The sequence below is a fragment of the Phycodurus eques genome, chromosome 19 (assembly GCF_024500275.1).
Source record: "Phycodurus eques isolate BA_2022a chromosome 19, UOR_Pequ_1.1, whole genome shotgun sequence".
In the NCBI taxonomy this organism is placed as follows: Eukaryota; Metazoa; Chordata; class Actinopteri; order Syngnathiformes; family Syngnathidae; genus Phycodurus; species Phycodurus eques.
In genome coordinates this window covers 16,249,549-16,268,451 of record NC_084543.1, presented here as the reverse complement: position 1 = coordinate 16,268,451, position 18,903 = coordinate 16,249,549, and the positions used below count along the sequence as shown (strand labels likewise).

Genomic DNA, 18,903 nt, shown 5'->3' with positions numbered 1-18,903 from the left:
CCACTTTTCATACATTAAATACATTAAATACAATACATTATTTCATACATTAAACATACGTGCAAATCAGTTGCCTTGTGGCGAAATCTGCCGTTTTGAACTCAAACTAGGCCATTTACGTGAATCGTGTGTGTGTATATATATTATATATATATATATATATATATATATAATATATATAATATATATACCATATAATATATATAATATATATACCATATAATATATATAATATATATACCATATAATATATATATATATATATATATATATTATATATATATATATGGGGGGTCACCGTCGCTGTCGGTTTTTATCAATTATTTTCTTATTTATCAACTGTTTCGTGCGGGAGACTACGACTTCAACTTCCGCATTGGGCACTGTTTGCGCCAATCTAATTTAAGCGCTAGTGACGTTAAAGTCGAGTTCACCAATCAAACAACAAAAGAAAGTCACATGACCTCACAGAACGTCTTCTATTGGGCTTCCCGGGCATAGGTATTAACACTAGATAAGACAGCCCGGCTGATCATCGTGGCTAAATGGCCACCATTTTGGGAAGGTCGTCGTTACCATGAAGGCAACGGCACGCTACTGTTTTTGACATTTAGACAAACAAAAACAACAGCTTTCATGTATTGTAGTATTTTATCTGGCACTGTCAGCCCAAATGTAGATGTTTCAGCTCACTTATAACTTGAGCAAACACCGTGCAGTAAATTGCAGGGTTTTTTAAAATTGCTTTTGTTTGTGCTATTTACTCAGTACTTGAGTCATGATTTTTACTGTGTAGCTTTTATTGGGGTACATCAAATTGTGCGTAATTTAGAAGAAAACGATGAGTCGGAAGCAGCGCCTGTGTCACTTCCAGGTTATCGTAATTTTAAATTACAGCGTTATAAATAAAGATATCTGATAGATATGAGGGGCACCATCCTTTGGTTCAGGATGACACTGTGTGTGTTGAGGACAAGGATAGTGCCCTTCAGTGTCTTGCCGAAACACTGGAGGTTAGCGGTTTGTCTCTCCATGTTGCGTCGGATTTTAGGAATTTCGGTCTGGAGTTCACCAATTTCTTTCTTAACCGTGTTTAAGCTGCTGGTGTAAACCGTGGAGGTTCCTATGCTAAACAATGTGCCGAGGGAGGCGGCAGCCATTAATAGATGCCCTACAAAATGCTTTAAACGTCTGGGGATTCCGCTGATATCGGCCTGAGTGCCGACAAATGTTTGTAATTGCTGGAGCATGTGAGTGGTGTCGAAGTCGGCATGGTGGATAGCCTTGCGAGACCACGTGGCTCCTGTGTAGCTGGTTTTGGTGGACGTCCCGACGGTACTAAGGCTCCACGCGTCAATGGTTGGGGCGCTGCGGATACCTGTTATTTCGGTCATTATGTTTTTGGTTTGCGGCGGAGCAGCGCTTTTGGCTTCACCAGTGTCTCGGTCGGGCGTCTGCGTTGGCGGACATGCTGCAGTCCTTGGCGTAGCAAGGATGCTGTCACGGAGGTTGGACCTGCCTGAACGGTCCAGTCTCACTGTGTGGACCATCCTACGTTTTGTGCATGGTGAATCGTGGGCGGAGTCTTGTGTGACCCCCCCTTTCGCACCATGAGGCCACGAATGGCGGTGAAGAGTGCTTCACGGAAGCGCAATAACCAAAGTCCACAATAATACGAATGTGCAGGTGCAAAGTTAAGGAGAAACCGAAGTTAAGCTTGCGCAGCACGCAAGAAGGAAGAAGAGAAGGAGCGCCGGTCACGGCGAGCCATAGAAAGATCAAAAGAAAGGCAGGCAACTTCGTCAACACAACCAATGTGGAACAGAAGAGGAAGGTTGGGAACCAGCACAGGAGGAGGCTCACATTACCAGTGGATGCTGCAGGTGAACTAAAAGAGGGATGGCCTGAGGGAGAGGTGGGTGAGTAAAACAGCATGGAGGTGCACTTTGCAAGTTCCAGAGATGTGCACAGGGAGTCTGAGGTCTCTAAGGAGAGACCAAATCCATGTCCTGTGCTGTTGAAGCCGTGTATGTGTGAAAGTCACGGAAGAAGCAAGATGACTTAGCGCCCCTCGACAGAGTGGGCCAGCTCTGTAGAGAAATCACTATGAAGCTCAGCGTGATGGCTGAAAATGCAGTCCATTGTTTAGGGACCGGGTCCACAAATTCCTTTTCAAAGGGAGCAATTTTTGTATTTATTAGGGGGTCGACTGGCCTCAAAGGGTCAAGAGCAAGTCCGGTGTCCCAGGAGCGACCCCAGGCGGGCCTGCTTGGTATCGCAGGTGCAGTCCCCCCTTTTGTAAGATCGTCAACTGGTTGCGGTTGTATTCGACGGGTCGGAGTGCGGCCCAGGTGCAAGTCTGTTAGGTTGCAGTCTAGTGAGTCTTTAGCGAATGATGCGTCGTGTTTGGTTAGCACTTCCCGCAAATGCTGTCGTTTTTCAGCAGAACTCAGGGCGTCAGCATCCGCTAGGACCTGCTGCACGTGAGTTTCAACGTCGGGACAAGGGAGTCGGCGACTATCGTACAGTGTCACTGGTGCAGGTGAGTTTGTTAACGATGGGTTTGAGGGAGTGGGTGACGTCGCGGGAGACCCACTTCCGGGTGCAGCTTGGATTGTACTGAGCGTATGGATCACCAGGTGTTGGTCTCTAGCCAGGTTCACTCTGATGATGTCATGACGCTCAGTCGGACCCACTGGAATGAGAGCAATGTGTCGCGAAGGAACAGTGAGCTGTACTCCACCAGAGCTAGGCAATGGGAAGAGGTCTAGTGGAAGGTGACCAATCACGGGGACCGCGATATTGAAGTCGTGGAACTCGGAGCAGATCAAGAAGCCAAGCCTAGTGGATCTGGGGATGTGAATTTCGTTCCGTGTGTGGTTTTGAATCAGCAGCACGGTTGTTCGGGAAGCGTCTAGGAGGGGTGTGGCATGCAGTGACAAACCCAGGTCATTCAACTCCGGCGAAGGCTGAAAGAACGCATCTGGACCGGTTACAGCTTGGTTAGCACGAGCAACCACTCTAATAGGGAAGTTGATAGTTGACGCTTTTACTATAGCTTTGTCTTCGCTCAAAACTTCGCAAACGTCGGGGATGGTTTGTCCCGACTTAAGGTTTAACGGTTGGACAACGCGGTTGGCGGCGCCGCAATTAGTGTGTGACCACAAAACATTGTTAATAGTGTCAATTTGAACAGACAGTCAGACAAGTACATCAGCGCCAACATCAGCTTTATGCGGCAAATTGGGGACTACTAGGAAGCAGTGAGTTAACGAGCGATCGGCTCCATTGCATACGCCCACTGCAGTGACGACAGACGGTGGCACGGTGTTAACGGGAAAACGAAATGTTTTCAGCGTTAACTGAAGGTCAGGATGCTTAAGTCGTAGGTTGTCAAACAGTGCCTGAGAGATTGCCGATTTGTCAGCCCATAAGGCCAGGATGACGTTGACTCTTGGGCAGTCATGCAAATTAATTCCACCAGCAACATTGGGGCCGTAGCGCTCTTCGTGCGGTAGTTGGACAAGATGGCAGAGAAACGTATCAAGTTCTCCAAGTCTGTTCAGCGGTGGCGAGGTGGCTACAGGGAACTCTGTGATGTTGTCAATGGGGGTGTCGTTACTTGAAGGAGTGTGGCCTGACAGGTCGCCATCCTCCGAGTGGTCCCACCCCAGGCCCTGTCCTGAGGACAGTTCCCGAGTTGGTGGTGGTAAAGCGTGTTCCACCTGCGCACACAGCTGAAGCTTTTTGTAATCGATTAGTGGTTCAAACCGGCAGAGCAGGTCTTGGCAGCTGAGCAGGGGGACGGTTTCAATTGGAGACAGACCGGGTAGACTAATGTCATGGGGCCAATTGTCCAGTGGAGCATAGTTATGGTGTTTAGCTCGGTATTAGTTATTGAAAATGCACGGATAGTTAGTATGCAGCGTTGCAATTGAAGGTCGCTGCCACTGGCTTGTACCAATGTCAGAAGTTGATTGAACACAGCATGGGACATAACAGTGATGCCTGCTGCGGGGTCAATCAGAGCTTCTTGAACAGGTTCATGCTAAAGCGTAACGGGTAAATAGAACTTTCGGGAAGTACCTTTAGCGGCTAAAGGTACTTCCCGAAAGCTCTATTTACCCGTTAGTTCACCCAAAAGCTGTCGGAAAGGCAGAACGTTATTTAGTACTGTGATGTCACGCGAGTCAGGGGCCTCGCCTGGGTCTCGTCGGACGATTAGGACGGCACGAGAGGGGTTTAGGGATTAGTTGTCACAAAGTGATCAGCTCAGGTTATGGCGAGGTGAGGTCGTCGAAGAGTCGGCCAGGGGTTACGGATGCGCTTGGCAGGTCATTAGGGGAACAATGGAGGTTACCTGGTTGACCTATTGTGTCCTCTGTGGTCCTGTTCGACTCAGTCAGGCTTAGTCATAATGATGGGTCCCGCTTTTTGTCTTTGGACAGGCTGTGGAGCACCAAGTAATTCTTCTGCCACGGCACTAAATTCCCTTTTTGTGCTGTTTGTTTGGGATCCCTTTTCCCGGTTGTCACTTGTCGTCTTAGGGTCTCGGTTGGACGAGTCAGATTTAGGCTAGTCGTTACGTGTACCCTGTTTCGACATGTAAGTTTGGCACGAATTAGAGCTGCGGTCATTCCATGATTTTGATTTGTCGTCGAATTGGCGTTGTTGGTTACGAGGACCATTTTTGTATGCGGGCCGAGATTGGTTGTATGGGTGAAACGACTTCTTTTGATTGTCGGGTTTAACATTGCCAGAACGTGGTGTGTCGGCCACACGCGTGTTGTACGTAGCGCCCTCTAATTCCATCTGTGGTGATGCGTTTGGAAAGAAAACGCCTGAGTCTTGTGCTTTAGAGGGAGGGTGTTTCTGTTTAGCAAAACCCTTGGCAACCAGTTGACGCCGTTGGGCACTAGACAGTGTGCGCGGGCACGCTGCTACGCCGAGCTTGTGGCTGGTGTTAGGGTGTAGGTTTTTGACAGTTTTGAAATTTTTATCCTCCTCCATGTTCGGCTCGTTTAAATTTCCAAAGTACGCTTTACACAACCGGCAGTAATAAGCTTGGGGTGTCTCAAGTCTCCCCTGTTTAATTTTGAGGACATAGCCAGTTGCGGCCTCTGGGTCATCAAATTCTTGAGACAATGCTTGGCAGAGGGCACAGTAATCGGCCAGCACATGAGCCGCTTGTCGTTCAATTAAGCTGCTGACTTCTTGGCTAGATGTAACTTTGATAAGGTACAGTCTGTCGTCCGTAGTAGCAGAAGGGAATCGTTTAAGGTGAAATTCGAGGTCTCCAAGGTACGTGGCTGTGTCGTGTTACCCGTTTGGCTTCGGTTCAAACCTCGGAATGTTGTGCGCCACTTTGTCTAGGTCTCTTAGTCATACCTGGAGCAGCGGTGGGTGGAGGGAGAGTCGGGGGTGAGTCGAAAAGGTGAGCTGCGACTGATGGGGCTGCCACCTGTGAGGTGGCCGCACAGGACCCCCTCAAGGTGGGTTCTTGGAGATGTTTTGTACGGCTCTGTGACACTTCTGACAAGGTCTGTAGCAGGGGCCGGAACACTGGGATGAGTTAGAGAGTCAGTGGACAGCTGTTGAGCTAATTGTAGCTAACACTGACATGGGTTAACTCGTCCTCTTGGTCCCTGAGTTGTTGCTGGAGGTGGGACAGTTCCGTCTCCCTGATTACTATCTGTGTTTTGAGCCTGTAGGACTGTTCCATCTCTTTGGAGCGTTCCGCTTTGAGTATGTCGGTGCGTTCGGTGAGCCGCTGTATGTCACCGGAAGCTTGCCGCAGCAGAATAGTTGCTCGCTGATGTTCCGCCCGTAATTCAAGCACTTGGTCAATAGACGGTCAGTCGGCTAATTCTACCAATTTAGCTTTTAAGTCGGCAATCTCGACATAATTATTAATTATTAATCAGTTTATTCGAAAGGGGACAATGCAATTTCATAAAACACATGAATTACAAATGGTTAAAAAAGCCAGAATTAGCCAGAAGGCTAGTTTTCATCTGTAGTCCCCTGGCCATGATGTAAAAAAGCACTAAAATACATCTACAAGACAATATAATATAAAACAGGATACATAAAGACTTACTATTAAGAGAGAATAAAACCACAAATCATTTGATCATTAAAAAAAAAAAAAAAAAAAAAGAAAAAGCCTCTTGTAGTTGGTTATACTGACCTCCGAAAGTTAATTCGCTCGAGATAGGAACTTGGGGTCTTTTATCATTATCATAGTTTAATCTGCTGCTGTCTTGAGGCAGCAACTATGCAGCCTCAGCTGCAGTAGTGAGATCGGCTAGCCGAGCCGCCGCAACATCGTATTGCATTTCAACGTCAAGAAGGCGGGCTTCAGCCAAGTTTAAGCCCACGGTGTTCTCTCTTAATTGTGCAGTTAACTGGACTTGTTTATGCTGTTCAGCTTCCAGTCTGCGTTTCACCAGAGCGTCCTCGCGGTCGCTCCATTTGAGTTGGGCCACCATTTTCAGCACCATGCAGCCAAGAGTTCGCGCGAGGTTTTTATCTTTTAAGGTTTGGTGCTCGGCGTCACTCATAAGTTGTGCGATGTTATCATTGAGGACTTCGAGGCCAGCATTTTTGATGGACTCTGCATAGCCCGGGACAAGGTCTTTAGTTAAATTGCTGACGAGCTCTTCCAGTGTGTCAAGATTGTCGTATTGACTGGGACTTTCTGGAAGTTCCGCCATGATTAGCGTTGCAAAGGGCACTTGATGGAGTGGACAAATCAGCTTGTTAACAAAATTTTAAACCAATTTAACCAATTCATTTATTTAGTTTGGGTAAATAAATTATTATTAGTTATAATTTAGTTAAGCAACTTGATTTGACGGTGTGTGATGGCTATCACTGCAAGTCAATTCAATTGCTGACGCGAATTAGGCTTTGAGCTGATTCGCAAAAGTGTGATTTAACTTCGGGTAAAAGTCAAATGTACTTATGATTAGATTGCTTGTATGGCTAGTATTGGTGTGGCTTTTAGGCCAAGTGAAGAGGCATCAAAAACAAGAAGCGCTTTAAAGAAATAAAAATTAAAAAAAAATTAAAAAAATTAAAAATTAAAAAAGAAAATTTCCCCCGACCCAAAAAATAAATAAATAAAATCAAAGAGAGAATTTTTAAAATATAATTGAAAATATTAATTATGAAAATAAATCCCCCCCCCCCCAAAAATAACACCAAAAGAAAAGTTTCAAAAACAAAAATGTTTTTGGGAAAAATTCAAATCAAATAAAGTTTTCCTTTTTCTTGAAAAAAAACGAAAAAAAAACAGAGTGACTAAAACAGCCAAGCAATCAATTAATAAATTCCACTTTGTAAAATAAATCCGTGAATAACTGTGGTTACTGTAAGGAGTTGTCAGTTTAATTCGACAGAATGTGTTGTGCAGGTTTACTGGCGGAAGGTGGCGGTGTCGCTGTATAGCGGTGCCGCTGCTTTCCGGCGGTGAAACTCGTTAAGAGTCTCACGTTGTAAATCCCAAAACTGGTTAAAAATACCAGGCCTAAAGCTTTAAAGAAGGATCGCGGCGTCGGCGTTTCGAAAATGAGCGAAAACAGAGGCTTTAAATTTAAAACGCTCTTTCTAACTATCATGCATTAAGGCAAAGCTCTCGGAGTTGTTTGGTTGTCTAGGCAACTGGTGTTGCCAGGTTGCGCGGTGCGCGCAGCGCATACCGGAAGCTTATCCGCACACAAAAAGCAAACGGCGGTGCTTATTATGAAAGCCCACGTTTATTGTTTTGAAAGCAACGACCCAAGATGAACACACAATGCCTTAGCACGCAATCGGTAATGGATAACTAGCGACTTGAGCCGGAGCTAGTCAGCGCAAGTTTCCAGTCACACACCCGGAAGTTGCGTGATGGGATGAACGTCCGCGAGGGGCACTCGAGGACAACCCGGAGCTTATGCTACGGATCACACCATGAAGAAAGAAACCAAGGTGGCAATGTCACAATGATGTCACGTCTCTCCAAGACTGAAGACGAATTATGAAGCCTTTAGTCTTTAAATGACCAAATGGCGTTCAGTGAGAGACTTGTAATTTTAACACAAAGCGAAAATGGCGACCGTCGTGGGTGCCACGTATGTGTGTGTGTCTGTGTGTTTTTTCACACACAGCGTTCGACTGACGTGTAACGGGATTCTCGGTAAAGAACACGTTCTCGTAACCAGGGACTTCCCAAACCTCCTATTTACACAGCGAAACTCACAATAAAATTCCCAACACCACAACGGGCATATAGCTAGTCTGGTTAGCAACTCCAGAGCATAGCGGGAAGAAGACAAGGACGTGCGAACGCTCAGAATTCGTGACTCGTTTGCGATCCTAGAAGGCCTTTTTAACAGAACTTTACATAGGAAACACAGTTCAAAGCATGCATCGCATAAAACGGATATCCAAATATAATTTGCAATGCAACAATGCTAGTTTCACTCGGGCTAATCTTCATTTCTCTTGTTCATAAGCGCTCGGACTTTGGTCGCTATGGTAACGGAATGTGCTCACACATAGACAACATAGCCATAATCTAGATATCAGGGGACGTGCCGAGACATGGCCCTGCCAAGATGGCGGCTGGCGTCTTGGTTTATTGCAAAATATCGGGGGTTTTGTGTGTTTGGATTAGGAATAAAATTTAGTATCTCCTCACTCGGGGCACCACTCTGTAGCGTTTATTGGGGCGCATCAAATTGTGCGTAATTTAGAAGAAAACGAGTTGGAAGTGGCGCCTGCGTCACTTCCGGGTTATCGTAATTTTAAATTACAGCGTTATAAATCAAGATATTTGATAGTTATGAGGGGCACCACGTCATATTTGTACAAGTTTAACTTGAGGCGAAATGACGAAAAACCTTTATAATCAGTCTCTTATCGGAAGGTGGCTACATTTTAGGGACTTTGAGTTCTAGACTTTCTAGAGTTTTCGTTCCAAACCCAAACACACATATAATCAATGCAAGTGGTGAATTCTATAGAAAATGTAATAATAAAAAGGGATTTCTACAGGATAAAACACAGACAAACACAAAACAAACAAGATATCTACAAACATTGGCGAAGGAAGGGATTTGTGACGTGAGATGAGCAGAATGGGCGTTTAGTGAATGCATATAGTTGAGGACTCCTGGTCTCGTTAATATAAACCCAAATATGCACTAATCCGTACTTTTAGTAGACCGCAATGTTGGATTTACGTGTCTGGAACACGTTTGAGGCAGGCGAGTCAAGCTCCCGAGTGTTTGGCCGGCCCAGTCCACACCGGGAACAGGTGGATTTGACAGGAGGGAGGAATGGAAAAACAGGAGCTGCTGGAGGCTAACGAGTTCTCAGGCAGGACATCTCTCGGATGACGTTCCCTCAGACTGAGTTCGGGCCCCCAAGCAGGGTGGCTCGCAGCGCTTGCATGAAGCTGCAGCTGGGGATCGTCTGATGTGTCCTTGCAACCTCGGGTGAGGTGGGCGTCCTGCCTGGCGCGGTCGTCGGCGAGTTGGTCGGAGTGACCAAAAAGGCTTCTGCACCAAGACTCCAAAAACTTCTCAACTTCTCCCAGCTACGGCCCCTTTTATCAGAATCATCTTTATTTGCCATGTATGTCCAAAAAAACACACAAGGAATTTGTCTCCGGTAGTTGGAGCCGCTCTAGTACGACAACAGACAGTCAATTGACAAAGAACGCTTTTGAGACATAAAGACATTGACAAAAAAAACAGTCACTGAGCAATAAAGGGTTGCTAGTTGTCTAGTAATGCCGGTAGATTATTTATTTATTTTTGACAATTGTGCAAAAGGTGCAGAGTCGTCTAGCACTTAGAGCAGTTGGAATGACTAATATTGCAATAGTCCGGTGCAAAGGGCGCCGAGACTTCAAGGAGTGTATGCAGTTTAAAGTGACGAGTAGTGCGATAATCTGGGACAATGTTGATTATGCAAATGTTGCAGATACTCCTCAATCAATGTGCAAATGGAGCAGATGCTACTCTGGCATGAGTGGCCAGTATTGGTCAACAATAGATATGCAAATAGTGCAGCGTGGCGAGACTACTACAGTGAGTCCACAAGTAATATATAATTGGCCCCACAGAAACGTGACAACGAACTCAAGTTAAAAAATTGCCAGCATGTTGGAATGGAATTGTAGGTTAGGTGTTTAAGAAGTTGATTGCAAGAGGGAAGAAGCTGTTGGAATGTCTGTAGTTCTAGTTTGCATTGATCGGTAGCGCCTAGCTGAGGGAAGGAGCTGGAAGAGCCGATGTGGAGGGTCCGAGAGGATTTTGCACGCTCATGTCTTAGTTCTGGCAGCGTGCAGAACTAAGACATGAGCCCCCCTACCCATCAAGGATGGGTAGGGGGGTACCAACAATCCTTTCAGCAGTGAAAGTGTCCTTTTCAAATCTGCAGTAGAAGGTATTCAAGTCGTTGGCTAGTGTGCTATTGTTCTCAGCTTGGGGGGGATCGTCGCTTGTAATTAGTCAGCGATTGGAATGCATGCCAGACTGATTTAGAGTCGTTAGCGCTAAACTGTTTTTCCAACTTTGCTGCATAGTCCCTCTTTGCAATGTTAATTTCTTTAGTCAGCTGGGTTCTTGCTCGATTATACAGGGCCCTGTCCCCGCTCTGATATGCGTCCTCCTTAGCTTGGCGAAGCTGCTTAAGTTTGGCAGTGAACCACGGCTTGTTGTTGTTGAAAGTGCAAAATGACTTTGTTGGTACACACACCTCTTCTCAGAAACTGATATAGGATGTGACAGTGTCCGTATATTCATAGGCTGCCAGCTGAATTTTCAAAGATACTCCAGTCTGTGCAGTCTAAACAGCTTTGAAGTTTCATTTTTGCTTCATTGCTCCACTTTTTCACTGTTTTCACTGTACGTCGGTATTAAGTGAATTAAGCAGTGATCAGACGAGCCCAGGGCGGCATGAGGTATAGCACGGTATGTGTTTTTTAGCCTAGTATAGCAGTGGTCTAAAATGTTATTTTCCCTGGTAGGACAGTCTATGTGCTGCTTGTATTTAGGGAGTTCGTGGTTGAGTTTAGCTTTGTTAAAGTCCCGAGAATAATGAGGGGTGAGTCCAGGTGTTTTTTTTTCAATTTCGTTGACTTGTTCGGCGAGCGTTAGCAGTGCGGCGGTCGTCTTAGCTTGAGGCGGAATATAGGCGCCAGCCAGAATAAATGATGCGAACTCACGCGGCGAGTAGAATGGCTTACAGTTCAATGGCCAGAGCGGGTCCCACCCTCCTTTTCTACCACCTTCGCGGACACTGAGGGGCTGGACTGCCTTTTGGCGTTAGTTTTCCATTCTAGGATTATTTTGTGGTTTAAAACCAGTGGAATAAAATATTCATTATTGGATTTAGGATAACGAGACCATTTTCCCACCCTGCATTGTTCCACGCTCATTCTCTTTCATACCTGTAATGAATGTTTCAAGTTATGTGGTGTTGAGAACATTACTATTTTCATGTGACATTTGTGGCGTGGGGTGAGACATTCCATCTGGTTCAGTTAACAACAGATTTGACGTTAGACATTCAAGTTTGCAGCAATATAGTCACTCGTCACAGTCTACCTCGGCGGGGAGTGCCGGGTGGCATCTTTTACGTGGCATGTCCGCTACAATAGGATAGATCTATAGGGATAGATAAGGAATATACAGTCCCCTCCAAAAGTATTGGAACAGCAAGGTTAATTCCTTTGTTTTTGTTGTATGCTGAAGACATTTGGGTTTCAGATCAAAAGATGACTGAGACAAAAGTTCAGAATTCCATCTTTTATTTCATGGTATTTACAGCGGCTGAAATAAGTATTTAACACGTCACCATTTTTCTTATGAAATATACTTCCAAAGGTGCTATTAACCTGATAATTTCACCAGATGTTGAGATCAAACCAAGTAATCCATACATAAAAAAAGGTAGAAAAAAATAAACTCAGAAATGAAGTTGTGTATAAAAATGTGAAATGACACAGTTAAAAAGTATTGAACACATGAAGAAAAGGAGGTGCAAGAAGACATGGAAAGCCAAGACAGCACCTAAAATCTATCAATAATCCAATCCAGTGCCTTGTCAGTGCAAATCAATACCAGCTGGTTCAGTCCTAACTGATGGCCTACAAAATGTTCTCATTGCCGAGGTGTGAGTCAAGAAACATCTCATGAGGGGTAAGAGCAGAGAGCTGTCTCAAGATCATTGCAAAACATAATGGTTACAGGCGAATATCTAAGCTTCTGAACGTTCCAGTGAGCACGGTTGGGGCCACAATACATAAGTAGAAAGCCAATAATACCACCATAAATTTGCATCGATCAGGTGGTTCCTCACAAGATTTCTGACAGAGGAGTGCAACGAATAATCAGAAGAGTTGTCCAAGAGCCAAGGATCACTTATGGAGAGCTTAAAAAAACCCTGGAATTAGCAGGTACTGTTGTCACAAGGAAAACCGTGCGTAATGTACTCTGCCGCCATGGCCTGTATGCACGCTCACCACCCAAGACCCATTGCTGGGAAGAAAAAAAAGTATGTCCAAAATTTTTGTCCATGTGTGTACCATTGCACAACAGCTATAGCACCCCAAAATTATGCTAAAGCACTAATTTAATATTCTGAAACATTGCATATTTATTATGTGGTTATATTGAAATTGCACGAACACCTCACAATGACCGTGTGTGCAAATCAAAGTCCAGCATTGCATATCAAGTCTGCAAGCAGTGCCCATCAAAGTCCTCCTCTGTCACACAAAGCCCACTGGTCACATCATCACCACCATGCAACCTACAGAAACGCCTGTGTCATCCATAGGAACTGTTTTCAAACGTCTTAGAGGTATTTGTGACGCAATCAATACAAAATTGAGCTGGTGAAACCCCGTTTATACATGTGGACTTGACCCATGTGGGATGACGTGGCTTTGTCTTATTTCCTCTACAAGGCATTTTAAGGATCAATTTAAAAATAAAAACCAAGCCTTTTAAAATGTTTGTCAATCACTATTTTCACTAGTCATTGTCTTAAAAAAACATCCAGACTTTCAATATAGGCAAAGATTAAACCGCAGAATACATATAGTAGTTCAGTGAGGAAATGTCAGTCATCGCCTTCTGTACTTGATGTGTCAGGCTGTGACGTGTGATGTGGGCGGGTCAAAATCTGGCTGAAAATCAAATCACTATTTTGGGGAGACTTTTTTTCTACAGACATCATTTGTAAGTCCAGAACTATGGAGTGCCAATGTTGACAGGATTAGCTTGGTCTTTTAACTGTTGCACATATCTTGATTTTAGAACTTTGATGCAACTTACACGATGTTAACGGTGTGATACGGTCTCTAAAACTTACCTAAAAATAACCTAAAAAGCAGGACTGCTTTCCTTGACATGCACATTGTGTTTCCAAGGGGAAGTTATTGTTTTGAGTCACTAAAGTATGGCGTAACATTGTTTTACAAAGTCACAGTTTACCATGGAATAAAAAAACAAACATGCAATTTCTTTAGTCGCTTCTCTCAACCATGTGTGTGCTATGTGCCTCTGTGTGGTACTAGGACAGCGTGCACTGCAGCACAGACAAATAGGAGCAGCCAAACACAGTTTTCATGCAGCAAAAAAGTACATTGGTTTCATATTGACCAATGTCGATTTATCGGTTATATGCTATAATCAGCCTGATAAGTAGGCCGGTCAATAAATCGGTCGGGTACTAACATCTGCTTCTTTCCATAGGCTTCAAGGCTCTCCTGCGTTATGAAGGTTTTGACATTGACAGCAGTAAGGACTTCTGGTGTAATCTCTGTATCCCAGAGGTTCATCCTGTGGGCTGGTGTGCCTCTAGTGGAAAACCTCTTGTACCTCCAAAAAGTGAGCTCGAGCCCGTCAAGCTGTACTCCTCTGTGATGTCTTTTTTGTCAGGCTGGTAGTCGTATGAGTTTTTATGCAATATATTTTGCAGGCATACAGCATAAGCATTCTAACTGGAAGGCATTTCTTGTCAAGCGTCTCACTGGAGCTAAAACACTGCCACCCGACTTTAATGCCAAGGTGAGATCGAAACAGTAACTTGACCAGCATGTCATATATGCATATATGTGTGTGAATATATATTGTACAATGCTGTGAAAACGTATTTGGTCCATTCCTGATGTATGTATTTATTTATTGTATTTATTTTTGCACATCCAATCCCAATTTAAAACTAGAGCTGTGAGCATCTGAAGGGCCTTTGCTGGCCACGTTGGGGTACTGGCACAGTTGGGGTACTGACACATTGTGGATCCAATGATTACAAATGCACACCACATTTTTAAGATTTATAGTCGTGTAAAATGGTGATAACGGTAAATAATTTATGTTAAACTCCACAATTATGAAGTGCTTTTGTATTCGTGTATCACATAAAATGTCAACAAAATACATGCCAGTTTTTGATTATAAGGTCACAAAATGTGAATGGGTGAAGGGGTATGAATACTTGTCAAAGGCACTACTTGTCATGCAGGAATAACAGCATGAAGTTTTGTGTGTGCCAAGTGTTCCAGTGGGTGGCGCTGTGACGCGAACAAATAATTGTAGATGTATTATAATACTCATCATACTATACTCATACTCATCAAGTGTATGACATTTTGAAAAGATAATGGGCAATTGTGGTGAAGTGAAAACCGCTTTTGTCGTCATGGCGAAAACAAAGTTTGGCTTGTCGCCATGGCAACAGCGTTCAACGAAATCAGGTTTTAATACCTTTTCATGTTCAACATCTTTAGATAAAATCCGCACAGTTTGAAGTTGATCAGATTAGATAGGTAGGAGTTCATTAAATCCAAAATCCAAATCATCTGTAATAGGGGATAAAATAGGGCAGAATTTGAAAGTAAATAAAAGATGGCAGACTTATGTTAGGTTTAGGGTATGGCCCCAAGAGACTTCTTTGTAGGTCTTGGGCTGTTACATAGGCCACCCAATTTTGGTAGACCTAGGTGATGTATGTCAAACTCTGACCCAGGGGCCAAATGTGGCCCACGATGTAATTATATTTGGCCTGCAAGACTATATCAATTGTATATTAGAGCTGGCCCGCAAGTACATGGACTGTTAGCTAATATTACAAATCCTAGAATGCTTTGGGAGTGTGTTGGCGCTTCAGTCGAGACGGGCAAAAAAATGGCCAAACAAAAGATGGAAAACAGGAGCTTTAAAAATAGGTGGGAAGAAAATTACCGGTGTCTGTTCACCAAAGTAAAGGACAGACCTGTTTGTCTTGCCTGCGGACTCGTGGCTATAATGAAAGAATAAAACATAGCTAGAATGCATGTTGTCTTGATGCATTTTTTTCAACTCCTAAGCGGGGACTGTTAATTGTTTAGAGATGCACCAAAACCAAAAATGAGGAACCAAAGGCCCATACATCCCTTTTCTTCCGCTTATCCAAGGTCAGGTCGCGGGAGCAGCAGCTTAAGCAGGGAAGCCCAGACTTCCCTCTCCCCAGCCACTTCGTCCAGCTCTTCTGGAGTAATCCCGAGGTGTTCCCAGGCCAGCCGAGAGACACAATCTCTCCTTGTCCTGGGTTGTCCCTCGGGCCTCCTCCCTGTTGGACGTGCCCGGAACACCTCACCAGGGGGGCATCCTAATCAGATGCCCGAGCCACCTCATCTGGCTCCTCTCGATGCGGAGGAGCAGCAGCTCGACTTTGAGCCCCTCCCGGATGACCAAGCTTCTCACCTTATCTATAAGGTAGAGCCCGGACACCCTGTGAAGGAAAGTCATTTCGGCCACTTGTATCCACAATCACAGAATGGTATGGTATGACGCACAGCTCGTGAGTGTAGGATAGGTAAATTGAGAGGTTCGCCTTTCGGCTGAGCTCCTTTACCACGGCAGACCGATACAGAGTCCATATCACTGCAGACGCTGCACCGATCCGCCTGTCGATCTCCCGCTCCATTCTTTGCTCACTTGTGAACAAGACCTCGATATACTTGAACTCCTCCACTTGCGGCAGGATCTCCTCCTTCACCCGGAGAGGGCACTCCACCCTTTTCCCACTGAGAACCATGGTCGCCGATTTGGAGGTGCTGATTTTCATCCCAGCCACTTACAGCGGCTGAAGTTAGTATTTGACACGTCACATTTTTTGACACATTTTCTCAATATATATTTACAAAGGTGCTATTGACATGAAATTTTCACCAGTTGTTGGGAACAACCCAAGTAATCCATACATACAATGAAAGTAGAACTAATACAATCAGAAAATAAGTTGTGTGTAATAATGTGACATGACACAGGGAAAAAGTATTGAACAAATGAAGAAAGGGAGGTGCAAAAATGCTTGGAAAGTCAAGACAACACCTAAAATCGATCAAACCGCAATCCAGCCCCTTGTCAGTGCAAATTAATATCAGATGGTTCAGTCCTAATTGATGGCCTACAAAATGGGCTCATTGCCAAGGTGTGAGTCAAGACACATCTCATGAGGGGTAAGAGCAACGAGCTTTCCCAACACCACAGCAAAGTAATTGTTGCAAAATAACGATGACATTGGTTACAGGCGCCATATCGAAGCTTCTGAATGTTTCAGTGAACATGGTTGGGGCCATAGTACATAAGTGGAAAGCCAATCATACCACCATAGATTTGCCTCGATCGGATACTCCTCGCAGGATTTCCGACAGAAGGAGTGCAAAGAATAATCAGAGGAGTTGTCCAAGAGCCAAGGACCACCTGTAGGGAGTTTCAAAAAGACCTGGTAATAGCAGGTACTATTGTCACAAAAAAAACAAAACTGAGTAATGTACTGCCCCGCCATGGCCTGTATGCACGTTAACAACACAAGACCCCATTGTTGGGGAAAAAAAAGTATGTCAAAGCTCGTTAAAGTTTGCTGAACAACTTTTGAACAAGCCAGTTAAATACTGGGAGAATAAAAGTTTGGTCTGATTAGAGCAAAATTGAACTCTCTTGATGCCATAATACATACCACGTTTGGAGGAGAAATGGTACTGCACATCACCCAAAAACACAATACGACAGTGACGTTCGTAAACTTCACATTATCGACATAAGGATGATTGGACAAATGTACTCAGACATTCTTGACAAAAATCTGCTGCCATCTACGAGGATGATGAAAATTAAACGAGGGTGGACATTTCAGTAGGATAATGATCCAAAACATACTGCCAAGGAAACTCTCAATTGGTTTCAAAGAAAAAAAAAATAAAGCTGCTAGAATGGCCCAACCAATCACCTGACTAGAATTCAATTGAAAATCTATGGAAAGAACAGAAACTCAAGGTCCATAAAAGAAGCCCGCGGAACATTCAAGATTTGAAGACTGCTTGTGTGGAGGAATGGGCCAAAATCACACCAGAGCAATGCATGTGACTAGTTTCTCCATATAGGGGGAGTCTTGAACCTGTCATTCCAAACAAAGGCTTTTGTACAAAGTATTAAATAAATCTCACTTGGCGTGTTCAATTTTTATCCCCCTGTGACATTTCACATCTAACACACAACTTAATTTCTGAGTTTATTTGTTCTACTTTTTGTATTTATGGATTACTTGGTTTGTTCCCAACATCTGAAGAAATTTTCATGTCAATAGCAGCTTTGGAAATATATGTAGTGAGAAAAATGGTGACATTAAATACTTGTTTCAGTCGCTGTAACACTTGGCAGCGAACCACTCCAGCAAGAGTTGAAGATCACTGTTTGATGAAGCCATCAGAATCACATCTGCAAAAAACAGAGACGTAAAACTGACGTCACCAAACCTTAATGCCTTGTCTACACCTAGAAATTCTGTTCATGAAGGTAATGAACAGAATCGGTGACAAAGGGTAGCCTTGGCGGAGTCCAACTCTCACAGGAAACGTGTTCGACTTACTGCTGACAAACAGCCCTTTTCAGGAGGTCCGGTACCCCATTCTCCCTTTTCTTGCCTTTTCCAAGTCCACAAAACACATGTAAACTGGTTGGGCGAACTCCCATGCACCCTCCAGAACCCTATTGAGGGTGTAGAGCTGGTCCACTATTCCATAGCCAGGATGAAAACCACACTGCTCCTCCTGAATCTGAGATTGAACTTCCAGATGGACCCTCTTCTCCAGCACCCCCGAATAAATCATACCAGGAAAGCTGAGGAGTGTGATCCCCTGTAGTTGGAACACACCCTCCCGTACCCCTTCTTAAAAAAAAAAAAAAAAAAGGGGACCTACCACCTGCCAATCCAGAGACACTTTCCCCGATGTCCGCGCGATAATGCCGAGGCGTGTCAAACAGGACAGCCCCACAACATCCAGAGCCTTTAGGAACGTAGAGCGGATCTCATCCACCCCTGTGGCCCTGCCACCGAGGTGGTTAAAAACGCCAGATATAGAAGAACCCACACCAGAGTCCCGAGACTCTGCTTCCTCATAGAAAGGCGTGTCGGTAGAGTTGAGGAGGTCTTTGTAGTATTCGGCCCACCGACTCACAACGTCCTGAGTTTCGGTCAGCAGCTCACCATTTCTACTCTGCACAGTGTTGATGGTGCACTGCTTCCCCCCTCCTGAGGTACCGGACGAGGATTTCCTTGAAGCCGTCCGGAAGTCATTCTCCATGGCCTCACCCAACTTCTCCCACACCCGTGTTTTTGCCTCAGCGCCCACCAAAGCTACATTCCGCTTTGGTAGCCGGTACCCATCAGTTGCCTCCTGACTCCCACAAGCCAAAACGGCACGATAAGACTCCTCCTTCAGCTTGACGGCATCCCTTACCTCTGGGGTCCATCAACGGGTTGGGGGATTTGTACCAATCACGCCCTTCCAGGTCTCACTGACATTGCCCAGGTTAGCGTTGAAATCCCCCAGAAAAACGAGGGAGCCGCCAGCAGGGG

The 18,903-nt window shown here is 44.7% G+C and overlaps 1 protein-coding gene across 4 annotated transcripts in view; it reads left to right on the top strand.

Moving 5' to 3' along the window:
* Nucleotides 1–18,903, top strand: part of mbtd1 (mbt domain containing 1) — a 192,051-nt gene that overhangs the window by 49,847 nt on the left and 123,301 nt on the right. For all 4 annotated transcript variants that reach the window (XM_061705439.1, XM_061705436.1, XM_061705438.1 and 1 more), the window contains 2 exons: nucleotides 13,755–13,889; nucleotides 13,981–14,069. In XM_061705439.1, the coding sequence (XP_061561423.1) occupies nucleotides 13,755–13,889; nucleotides 13,981–14,069 (224 nt within the window). The remainder of the gene's footprint in view (nucleotides 1–13,754; nucleotides 13,890–13,980; nucleotides 14,070–18,903) is intronic.